Source organism: Lupinus angustifolius, chromosome LG03 (assembly GCF_001865875.1).
Source record: "Lupinus angustifolius cultivar Tanjil chromosome LG03, LupAngTanjil_v1.0, whole genome shotgun sequence".
In the NCBI taxonomy this organism is placed as follows: Eukaryota; Viridiplantae; Streptophyta; class Magnoliopsida; order Fabales; family Fabaceae; genus Lupinus; species Lupinus angustifolius.
In genome coordinates, this window is record NC_032011.1 from 27,032,287 (window position 1) to 27,045,213 (window position 12,927).

At 34.3% G+C, this 12,927-nt stretch overlaps 2 protein-coding genes across 2 annotated transcripts; one reads left to right on the plus strand and one right to left on the minus strand.

Annotated features, from left to right (window-relative positions):
- Window positions 323-4,666, minus strand: LOC109344269 (isoamylase 3, chloroplastic-like; the record flags this gene model as incomplete). Its single annotated transcript, XM_019582975.1, is given in 5 exon segments — window positions 323-416; window positions 1,426-1,583; window positions 3,210-3,278; window positions 3,368-3,431; window positions 4,292-4,666. Coding segments are annotated over 5 exon segments (501 nt in total), but the record flags the coding sequence as incomplete, so codon positions are not given.
- Window positions 8,945-10,449, plus strand: LOC109344270 (39S ribosomal protein L41-A, mitochondrial-like). The gene is made up of 4 exons (XM_019582976.1): window positions 8,945-9,056; window positions 9,139-9,299; window positions 9,391-9,455; window positions 10,142-10,449. The coding sequence occupies exons 2-4, from the start codon at window positions 9,155-9,157 to the stop codon at window positions 10,202-10,204; spliced, it is 273 nt and encodes a 90-aa protein (XP_019438521.1). The 5' UTR covers window positions 8,945-9,056; window positions 9,139-9,154; the 3' UTR covers window positions 10,205-10,449.

The following is a 12,927-nucleotide window of genomic DNA, read 5'->3' on the forward strand; positions in this document are numbered from 1 at the left end:
GGGGGTTATCTGATAATTGGGAGGGAAACTAACTGACTGAGGAGTCAGTTATCCATAGGGGAGGGAAACACTGTTGTAACATTGAAGTTCTAAGAAATTAATACAAAGTTCATTCAAGATCAGTTGAAGATCTTGAATTCTTTCTTCTCTTAATTCTAATTCTTTTCTTCCGAAACCATGCGCAGAGATCTTTATGCAATTAGGAAAGGTACTCCAATAATTGCAAATGAGCTGTATTTTTTAAGCTGTTACGGAACCTATAACAATCTCAGCCAAAGACCAAAGCAAGGCCAGATTTTACGCAATCTAGCAGAAGAGATACCTCAATACAAATGTGCCAAATGTCCCCTGTTTTGTTCGAATGAGGATCCAAAGCCAGTTCTATTATGCCACCATTCAATCTGCCTGTGCTTCCACTAAAAAATTATAAAAACAAAAGGATAAGTATGAAACATAAAAAGTAAAGCAGCAATCTTTATGGATTACTAAGGTTTTTCTGTGAGAGGGGAACTAAAATCAGAGCATAAATTTTATAGCAGGACTGCTCAGGTAATATTACAGTCAAGAAAGTATATCTTATCAAGACAAACTACATTCATGTTGCAAAATCACTTCGCACCTCCATCCACAAATCCCAACACATAGCATGCTACAGAAGAGAACTCCAATTAATTAAAGAAATATAACATGCAGAAAATATAACAGGCTTAAATGACCAGTAGGTATGACATGAAATATCAGAAATGTGCAGCAGCCTGCATCTTATTCAATAATACAGAAGCACTTTGAATGAAAGCGAAGATCCTCAAAATTTGACTCATAAGACATGGGGCTGAAACTTCAATTTGATTGAGAGAGAGGGATGTTGAAGACCATTTTGTCAATCAGGCTCTCGCCATCGACATAATAACAGCTTCACCTCAGCCTAAATCGTAAAGGAACCAAGAATAGTTGTAAGCTTGTAACAAATTTATAACCTTAGCTTCTAAGGACTAAACTAACATGAAATATGGTACTTGTGCACCTTTAGCATGAACAATATCCTAGGTTTTAAGTATTTTCAAACTGCATCATGAGGCTGTGCTTAAATAAATCCAACCACATTACCATGTGAAACTGATCTTAACATATATTTAATGCTTGAGCCCAAATGCTTGAAGCTTTCTAAATTGATAAATCAATGTGAGCCTTGAATCCTTACAAATAAAGATATCACTTCACGTTTTACATTTTTTATCAAATATATAGGAAGTATAAAATCATTAAAAAAATCGAAACAGTAGAAGGAAAGACTCATAGCAAGACTGCTTACATGTGGCTAAAATCAAATTAAATACAGCAAGCCCTCCAAATATATCTATGTTTTATTTGAAGAATATACTTTAAAGTTTGAACTGCTCATACTAAGTGAATATCTAAATTCACCTCTTGGGAAAGACTAAACGAAGTGTGACAGCAGTTGCATGCCGTGAAAAAATAGAAAAATTGATCCCATTATCAACTTCTGATACACCCAACGGAAATGCTTGGCCTGGGAAAATTTTCCATGATGGTCTACTCTCTAGCAACCGGGAGGCTTCTTCCTGGAATTGCAAAAGGTAAGACGTTACAACATGAATGACAGAAGTCATACACATGACTTGAAGAATAAAATATTTGATGCACTTCAACAGATATGCAATGTGTCACTAGGTATAGCAGTAAAAGAGTAAAAGGTTTAAACATAAGCAAGAGTATTGCAGCATAGAGCTGTGTTAAAAATCTCAAATCTCAAATACAAAATGCAGCATAATGGTAATCGTATGTTATTTTTTTCCATTACAAAGGAGGTCTACATGTCAGTTTGGGGAGCGACAGAGGGGGAGATAGGCTACAGTGCAGGCAGAGTGACCTAGCTGGGATTCAATCCTTGTGAATCAATCAATCCAAAGAAAGTGAGTGACACTTGAGTTAAAGTGTTTATGGAAGATGCCGAGATCATCCTTTAAAAATGAGGTAATAATATCTTTCTCAATCAGCTAAAAGGAATACAGAATATAACAGTGTAGTGATCTTAGATCTTACAAGGTCGAAGCAACTGTTACCATCATTGAATTCCTATTTTTTAGCAGGGGATTAATCAAAAGTTTATTAATTACCAATGGTCCAAGTGGTTGCACTCTAATTCTAATAAGTAGCAAACATTGCATCTTCGAAAACAACTATCATCGCATTATGTCAACATCACTATAAATTGCAGGTACACAATTATTCCTGATACCACTACACTATTAGGCACAGAAGTGCCATTTTTGGCAAAAGTATTAAAGAATGTGCTTGATACACGACAGTTAAACCTCATCAACGACAAACTGTCGAGTATCAACTAACACGTTTTAAATTTTTATTTTATTTTTTCCGCCTATCAAATCTTATGGAGGAAAAGAGTTATTTCTTTGATTTGAAGATATTACATACATTTTTTAGGTAATTTCAATAATCATACACATTGAATGCAACAGTCTGTCTATCGTTATTTATCATGGAAATTATCTCTAGGTTTATTTCACTACATCAAGATGAATTCAAATTAAGGTTTAACGTCATAGGGAAAATTATTAGGTATAAAATAAAGAACTTTTAATGAAGTGCTCTTTTTTCCTGACTTTACAAAATGTACTATTTAGGCTGGTAATTAAACCTACAAAAAATGTTTGAAATATAGGTACATTTTATTGCATCGCTTTCATCCCCCTTGTAAGCTTTTACAGTACCAAATTGAGTAAAACAAAATTTGTCCCGAAAAGATGCACGTTGTGTGCCTTTGGTCTCCTAAAGTGTGTGTCTGCACAATTAAGTTGCGGTCATGACGCCAGGGGATTAAATGGTTGGCTATTTCAGGTAAAATTGCTGGCAATTCGAAAACTTCAGAAACTAAATTGTGCACATGCACACTTCCGAGGAGCAAAGGTACACAACATACATCTTCCAAGGATCAAATTGTGTAATAACACATTTGAACTTTCAAGGTCATATTAGAAACAATCAGAGTAACAACAAAATTCAGAAAGGTTATTTTGCCAACCTTATCCTTTTACTTTCATGTGGACAGATATACATACAGATTATACAATATTGAGTTGCACTACCTATTCCATTTGTTATACAATAATGCTATTTTGTTAAAAGGCCAGTGACACCAGGCACATGCACGAATGACATAAATATACCTCAAGCAACGCTTCTTGAGCACGACCATCATATATATTAGTTGTCCTAAGCTTGGCACGATCCCTTGTCTAACCTATGCCAAAATTTCATCAAAATTTGCAATGCAATAACAAGTCACTCCTACTTGAGTCAGTACATCAGTATTATGATGCCATACCTCAGTAAAAATTCCGTGTCCACTATTCAATTTGCTTCCTGATGCTTGCTTGTTAAACTTCAACCTAACAATAAGATTAATAAATGCATAAAGCAAGTTAGCTCTTGAATTACAACACCTATATTCTCACACTAAATTTTTACATCATTTTCTATAAAATGCTTAATGATGTATAAGTTCGGGTTTAATCAAATGTATTAGGTGATATAATCAACCGAGTTTACTCATTAAATTCCATGAAAATCATCTCATACATCATTTACCACAAACTCATACATCATTAACTGATTAATAATGTGTAAGTTTGTGTTTAATTTGTATTGGATGGTTAAAATCATTAATCAATGTACTCAGTTAAACAAAGATGTAAATCATCCAATACACAACTCCCTCCGTATTTTGTATATAAGCAAAAGATGTATATGCACAGACTTTAAGAAAAACGTTCAGTTCTCTAAAAATGATACAAGTTATAACAATCACTAAATTACATATTTATTGCACAATAATTGCTTGAGAAAAAGCGAATGAAAACCGAACGGAGTACATATTAATTGAGAAAAGTGTAAAAACTTATTGCGTGGACTTTTGGTAAAATATGCATAAATTTGATGAGATTAGAATGACAATATGCTTATAATTGATAAGATTAGAATGCTCATATTTTACTTATATTTAATAACGGAGGGAGTATTAACCACAAATTTACACCTCATTAAACATATTAAAAAATGATGTAAAAGGTTTTATTATATGATTATTTTTTTAATGTATACGCATTAATAAGTGATAATATATAAAACTCATATATTATTATTTTATTATACATTTCTTTCTCTTGAAATAACTGAAATGTATTAATTTCTTAGTTTTTGAATGTTTGAATAATAAATACAAAATTGCGAGCAAGTATAAGTGAAGTACCCGGTGTCACGGCCAGAGGAATTTCCGGCAAATGAAGCACCGGGAAAAACCGAAGCGAAGAGTGTAGAGTGAGTAATAGGCTTTGAAACGCAGAGTAACGAGTTATGGTGAAGCATTTTGAAATCTGATCAATTCCTCAGAGAGATGGAGAAGAATTTGATTGAAAGTAAAACGTTGAAGTGGTTAGAAATGAGATTTGTGAGTGTTTTGCCTCTCTCTGAGTTCGAGAGGTGCATCGAAGTGAGTAGTGTGATTTTCTTACCAGCCACGTGAATCGTGGTTATAAAAGAGTGTTCAGCGGGCTCAACACATGCCTGGGTCTTTTTCCCCAAAAATATCTCTCATTTCTTTTTTTGTTTCCTGTGATAGGTATTTGGCTGTGTTTGAGTCTTTGAGATGAGTGGAATCACTTGCCCCGTGCTCCCTAACCGTTTTTTTGGTAAAAAAAATTATTTTTTATTTTTTATTTTTTATTTTTGTACAAGCTCCCTAACCGTTTACCGACGTAAGATAAGTGTGATGATTTTTTTTAATGGCTTAATATCTTTTTTATTGCCTATTAAAATTTAGTTTTACGATAATTTATTTCATGTTTCCAATGGAATCAAGTTAACGTTTACTTGATACTAAATTTGTTATTTAGCTTGAAAATTTTGGCAAATAAATCAAACAAATTGAATCTGTCTTCGTTAAAAGTAACTAGGATTAGTTAACTTTATGAGTCAATTTAATTATATATGTATGTCTATATATATAAAAATAATTTTAAATTTATATATATTAAATAAATAATTAACATTTGAGTAGATGAACTGAACCAACAAACTAATGAGATGAAGTAAAACAAATCATAAACTTCTGATGAATTAAAGAGTTTGGTCGAACATTTGTCAAACTCAAATTAAGTCAAATTCGAGCTTGGAAAATAAATCGTGTGGATCTCAAGTCAAGTTTCAAGCTTATCTACTTCTCATATAGTTGAATCAAATTGAATTCAGATTCAACACTTTATTTTATCATATTTCTGTTGGGGATGTTTGAAATATATTATTATATGAAGTCTCACATTGCCTAACATTATAATAGAGAAGAATATCAATGTTTTATATTGGACTCAGGTTCCTTACTGTAATGTGCACCAGGTATAAGCATCAAATAGGAACACCTCATGGACAGGTAGGCTCATGAGTGTGCTAGGATTTGTAATCTTTATTCTCCAATAGTATCTTGGTAACCGCTCAGCACTCCCGGGGACGTAGGCACAATTGGCCGAACCCCGTTAACAAATTCTCTTGTGTTATTCTCTTGTCTCTATACTCTTTACTATTTAATTGTTCGCTTGTTCCCAACAAATTGGTATCGGAACCAATTGGTAGATGACTCTTAACGCAGACATCATATAATGGCTAAAGATGGTGAATGTGTGATGGCTAGATAAGGTGCGTCAAAGTTAATGACAAAGATAGAGTAGATGAGTTGAAGGAGAAGGAAACATGACGGAACTCTAGTGTGGGCGATGTATGTATTGATCCAAAACCTCATAAGTTCATGTAATGGGTTAGGATCAAGGTGGAGATAGAGACATAGGTGTTGAGTTAGATCATGACAATATCTCTTTAGATGTTGAGAGAATGTTCTCATTGGAGATGAGAAAGAGAATATCGTAATGGCGTTGTGAGACGTCATAATGAAAGATATTAATTGTTAGCAGATCTACAAAAGTACAAGGGCGATGACTGACTTTGATGTAGGGTACGACATGTGCATTGGCTTTGATGCAAGTTGTAACACGAGCATTGATAGAGATGCAGAAGTGTGACATGGGCATTGACTTTGATTTAAGGATGTGGCACAGACATTAGTTAGCACTGACGCAAGGTGTGTGCTGTGGGTATACTCCTCATAGTGGAGTTTGATAGTTCTTTTGAACTAGGATTGTCGGAGTAGACAATGGTGGTAGCGGTTGAGGCTTTCCAAGCAAGCTCCAAAACTCAGTTTGACAGGGTATTGAAGAGGACGATTGTTGGTAAACTTTTGTGTAGAGGTTCCAATATATCAAAAGACTTTTTAGCAATAGGTGGCTAGGCGGCGTGTTCCATTTGATGGCGGTACGGGAAGCTGCACTATAAGTTTGGAGAGCTAGGCTCTTGATAACATCGTCAAGGATACTTAGAAGGTCTACGCTATAGGGGAGCAATTAAAAAGAATTAGACATATATTCGCTAAGGTGGAGATTTTTGTACAAATTTCCTAAGGAGCGAGATATTCGTCTATTTCAATTAAGGTGTAGATTGTTGGGGATGTTTGAAATATATTATTATATGAAGCCCCACATTGCCTAGCATTATAATAGAGTAGAATATCAATGTTTTATATTGGACTCAGGTTCCTTGCTATAATGTGCACCAGATATAAGCACCAAATAGGAACACCTCATGGGCAGGTAGGCCCACGGGTGTGCTAGGGTTTGTAATCTTTATTCTCTAATATTATCTTGGTAGCCGCTCAGCGCTCCCTGGTACGTAGGCACAATTGGCTGAACCCCGTTAACAAATTCTCTTGTTTCTTCTATTCTATTTATTCTATGCACATTATTTGATTTTTGCTGTAATGTGCATCAGCTATAAGTATCAAATAGGAATACTACATAGACAGGTACGCCCATGGGTGTGCTATTGGTCGAACCCCGTTAACAAATTCTCTTGTTTCTTCTCTTCTATTTATTCGATGCACATTATTTGATTGTTTGTAACCAACGCTGCTCAACGATCGCTTCCGCTGCCGCACTAATTTCATTTTTATATATACAAATATAGTTTTACTTCTTTTTTTAACTTTGTTAACCATCGACTCCCTCCACGAGCCATGTGAGTGTGTTCTGAGGTAGCATTATGCGACAGGGAGATATTGAGACCCATTATGACCAGAATGAAAAACTAAATAATTATACCATCTTCTTTCTCATTTATCATCTTCCACATTCTCACCATACTAAGCTAAGTTTCTTACATCTTTCATAAAATAAAAATGACATTAGCACTCTTCTATCCTAAATCAAATAATAAAAACTTTTATTAACGAAATAATCTAAACATGTTTAATAAAAAATATAAAAATTCATCACCAGAAAATTGCGAATTAGCCATGAATAAATCTGAATTAATAATGGACAAGTCTGCCACACAAAAATTGTGAATTAGCGGTGGATAAATTCGTGAGAAATGATGTTTACAATATATTTGCGATGAATTTGTATAGATATGTCCATAGTATAAACATGGTTGCAAATTAGTAACAAAATAGTCCATTGCAAGGTGTTCCTTTTGCGAGGGAAGTATATACATCATAAATTTGTCAAAATTGTCACCAACTCAATAACCAAATGTTCATTTCATCTTGGTAAATTAGTGGCACATAAGATCCCTAGTAAATTAGCGACGGGTAAAGTCGTGTAAATGGACAATTCATCCAAGAGACTTTTGTGTCCAAAGCATTGTTATGGATAAAATATGTGCGATAATATTAACTGTTCACTCTCATTGCAAACCACCATGTTCACTCTCTTTCTATCTATCATGTTTTGCTTGGCTAGAGATGTATTGAATGCTTGATTTGTTTAGAGAGATGTAGAGTATTTAGTTTACTCGAAGATTATAAGGCATGATGCACTTCTCCAACAGGAGCCTTGATGATGTTATTCAAGCAAGCTACTAAGCATGAGTGTTGTGGATAATGACTACAATTATTGTTACATGATCCATAACGAACCTAGCAACATAGAAAAAAAAAAGAGTTTTGATGTGTACATACAGAAACTTAGTTGTAATAATGGGTACATAAAGAATTTCATGAGTTTAGTTAATGACAAGATGGACAATGTTCACGGACACGTCCTGATAGCCCACATTTTTGTATGAGCATGACATATAAATTTTACCAATTTTGCCTTATCTGTTTCGTCCGTCAAGCCTATGGGCATTTCCATTGGGCAATGAGAGTGGTGCGCGAGTGACACACAACATAATTTAAGGAAAGATTTAAAAAATTTCAAATAAATTATAATATAATGTGATTTTTAATCTCTAAAAAATGTATTCTAATGTGATTTGTTCAACTTTATATAAAATATCAAAGTTTTTGTTAATTTTGTATTTTCAACTATTTTTTTTAATTTAATTTAATTTTTTATATGAATTTTTTTAATTACTGAACAATATCTGTGGGCCATCCGTAAGCCTGTTAACCTGTTTTAAAACGAGTTGGACAATAAATTTTATTCGTTAAGTCAACACGAGCATGCTCATGCCTGCTTAAATTTGTGCGGATAAGGACAAAACAGACTGAGTGATCCAAGTTGTAGTAGATCTTTATTGTTGATAAATTCGTTAATTAAAATACATATCTATAAGTTTTTTTTTATGTGAATGATATATTAACTACAGAAATCTTTACGGCACATAAATATTACAATATTTTTTCCTTAATATACATTATGTTAAAAAAAACATTAAGGTATTTCTGGGATTTAATTTATTTTGGGGTGTGAACCTTAACATCTTAAAATATAAGCTGTGACAATTTAATCCCCCAAATCTTTTCTAAATAAACCCAAGGCCCAAGAAACGTTTCAGCCCAATAGTTGGAATGCTGAAAGAAAAAAAACATCCCTACCCACTCCCTCTTGAAGCAGCCGTCATAGTCATCCATAACCACCATCACTGCAACCAGTTCTCAAGTTCTGTTTGAGCCTTATCCGTTGCCGAAGGTGAGTTCACAGCATAATCGTTATTCAAAAATGTCTCTTATCACTTTATGTTAATAACAACATATGTAATTGGTTGATGTAGAAAGTAGAAAGAAAAAATGCCTCTGGGACTGATTGTGGGAATAGCAAGGACATTTAGGAGAAAGCGAACTTCTTCACTCGACATCTTATCATCAAAACGCGCCTCCAAAGGTTATTACAAGGGAAAGAATTGCAAGCCTACTGGTTTTCACACTCGCAAAGGTGTGTACCATTATTATCTAATTTGTATTTAAGTTTAATAATATTTTAGTTATTGTAATGTGATTGAATGTATATCTGTGTTTTGTTGTAGGTGGTTATGTGTTGGTGGAAGAAAAATTGCCCAAGTATATAGTCCCTGATTTGACTGATTTTAAGGTTTGCAGCTTCTACTCGTTTAATCTAATCTGATTTGATAAATTTTATGCTCATTGCTTCTTTTTAATGATAATTTTGAGATTGTTCATCTAATTTATTGTTGTCGATTCCGAGCATCGGTTGGTGTGTTGTGCTTATTTTCTAACCCTTTTCTTCATTTTGCTTGTTTTCGCACCACAATGGCAACAGGTTTACGTCTTATGATTTGGTTTTTCTGTTTATTTGTTTGGTATTTTTTTATCTTTCATGTTATCGGGATAGCCCAATGCATGAGCTTCCTACCTAGTGGGGTATGGGGATGATAGATTTACCCTAGGCTGTTCAAGTGGGAGCCTTGAAAATTGGGCGTCATGCACTAGTTTGGCTGGCATATCTTTCATGTTATTACTTGTCTTTACTTCCATAGACTTATTCTAGTTCAGAATGTCGGCATGGTGATTTGAAAATGGATTCCTTGTTTGTAGCTGTGACCACCCCTGGACTCCTCCGTCACAGACTGCGGGGCGAAAACAGATAAATGAGTTCATGTACATTGAACTGACCATTATCTAATTAGCAAATCAAAGTTATTTCCTTCTAAGAATGATTAGGAGTCACTGAGTCAAGAATTTCCGTAAATCTATCACTAGCTTATCTCATGCAATGTTGAATGTTGGCGTTGATTCATATCTTCCTTTTTTGTGCAGCTCAAACCATATGTATCTCAGTGCCCTATCAATACCACTGAGGCTTCTGATGCGACGAAATAACCAACTTGAAATCCACAAGATTTCTGTGTGACTGCAGACATATTTCAATGAAGAAGAGCTGGCAGAGAATGCCCTTCGTTTTGCTGTTCTCATATCTCTAGAACTATAATAACATCTTGAGGAATTATTGACTGGCATAGATGTATGATATTCTTGTTGAATTTAAGCATATAATTTATATTCGTCGTCACATGATGCATGATTTAGATTATCATGGTTGTTAATAAACTTTTGCTGTTATTTCCTATCATTTAGCACTTTATCTGAAGTACCATCTTTGTGTGTTCAAAGCAGCAAAATTCCTGGACTATTTAGGCTTGCATACTTTGAGGATATTTGGAAATTCTCTATAGATACCAGTTATCTATGACTTATTGCATGTTCGGATTACCTATATTGTCATCAAAATGAACTTATGATAAAAAACGCAGCCAAAACAGCTGTGGAAATTTATTCAAAATCATACATTGCATAGTTTGGGTGTGTTCAATTATGTGGAAATTATCCTCATTTCTTGGAAATTTGTGACAGTGGAAAGTGTTTTAACTTTTAACTCCCATTCGTTCCTTTTCATTTGTGTGTGGGCTTTTCTTTTTGGGAAAATGTTAGAAGGTGGAGCCTTGGAGTGGTGATGCATGTCATCTATGGAAGCCATACGGTATGGAAAGTAGATGAGATAATTATGTAACTATGGTCCTTTGATAATGCATATGTTGGTTTCCATCCCAATTCTTCATTTAAGCATCAACAAAACCCTTCCCATGGCAAGAGAAAAAGATAAGGTATAAGAATAAAGTAGGGCTGGAAACGAGCTGAACCGAGTTCAACCAGAGTTCAACTTGGTTTAGCTCGATAAGGATTAGTCCGACTCGAAATTCGATACAAGTTCGATACGAGTTATTTGTTGAACTCGAGTTCGACTTGATTAAAGTTCGAATTGGTTCATTTGGACAACTTAAATAGTTAATTAATTTTTGAAAATTACTACAAAAAGTTTTATGCATAAAAATATAACATTGTTTATATATATATAATAAAAATAAATATAAAAATAATGTATGAGTCATAAACATAAAAAATAGTTTATATAAATAAATATATATATTTATATATCGAATCATCTCATGAATCTAACGAGTCGAACTGTATCCAACTCAAGTTTGATTCGTTTATTTAACGAGCTCAATTTCCAGTTCAAGTTCGGCTCATTTGGTTCATGAACCAAGTTTATTGAGCTAAATAATAAATCGAATTTTGAACGAATACCGAATTGATTCGGTTTATTGTCGGTAAGTAACATAACGTGATGGCAAAAGTAAAAGAAGAAGTACTTGATCCCAAATTGCCAACTTTGTGGCAATACAAAATTAGTGTAAGCTTTTTTACCACATGGCTTGACAACCCGTGGAACAACCATACTTTTACTTAACATGTTTTTACCACTGGTGATGCCAGCATTGTAAACCATTAATTTTGCTAAAAGTTTTGATTAACGGCTATTAGGTTGTTACCTAATAATATTGCAACCACTTTCAAAGGCATATATATAGCTAAATGATTGGCTTGTGGTTTGTCCTATTGTCCATCCTAGAAAAATGCCCAAATTTGAAACTGTCGAAAATGAGTTAGAGAATATGCACCGATCTGTTTGTGAGGTGATGTTTGAAAATGAAATGGGAGAAAATAGATCTGTTTATGAGTTGATATTTGAAAATGAAATGGGAGAAATTGTTAGAAATTATATTAAGGTGAACATTATATATTTGATACACAATGATATCAAATGATATCAGTTATTTATTTCCAGGGTTACATTATAAGTGATCTAATTAGTGGATCCATTAGATTTCTAAAAACTGATAAAAGATAAGGGCTTAATGGGTGGATACCCATCAGGTTAACTCATATGGGATAATGAGAACCCTATAAGTTAACGCATAAGGAAGGTTATGGACTCCAACCTACCAAATCAAATTTAGTTTTCTCCTCTCCCCATTAGAGTGAAAACGCAAGTCCCAAGAGGAATCATTGATTTGGTTGAGGAAGGTCATCATACCACAAAACATCTTTCAGAAACGTAGATCAAAGGAGCACATCCAGGAACATGGATTCATGTATGACACTGCACCCTTTGTGTCATATATGTGTGTGAGATGTTGGAGAATTTCTCCATCTATAATACTTAGATTGAACACGGAAATCCTTATGACCATGGCTTCGTTCCCATAACTTAATGTTTATGCCCATACATGAACCCAAATGGAACAACCATGGTCCAGACCGAAGAAACCTCAAATGATTTCATGGTGAAGATGAAGAACATACCTTGATTAGCCATATGGAATTTCGAAGGTATGAGGGCGTGATGATCTTCCAGATGTTAGAGCGTCGAATGGTTTTCCTTATGCTTCTCTAGAGGGGAATGAGAATGTTTTTTCTTGAGAGTCTTTTACTTACGGTGAGAGTGTGCCCTCTGTGAGGAGAGATACCTTAACTTATGTTGTGGATGACATGATAGTGTTTTATCCCTTATGGATAACACTATCCTAATCCACCCTTATTCTCCTCAACCCTACACCTTAAAACCTGTTGCTCTACAAATGAGGACCATAACCCATAAAAGTAACCCCGAAGAGGTTACTACTTAAGTTGCAATAATTCTGATTCAGTCTCTTCATCAAATCAGAAATTGCCTGAAGGTATCTACACTTATATTATTTCAT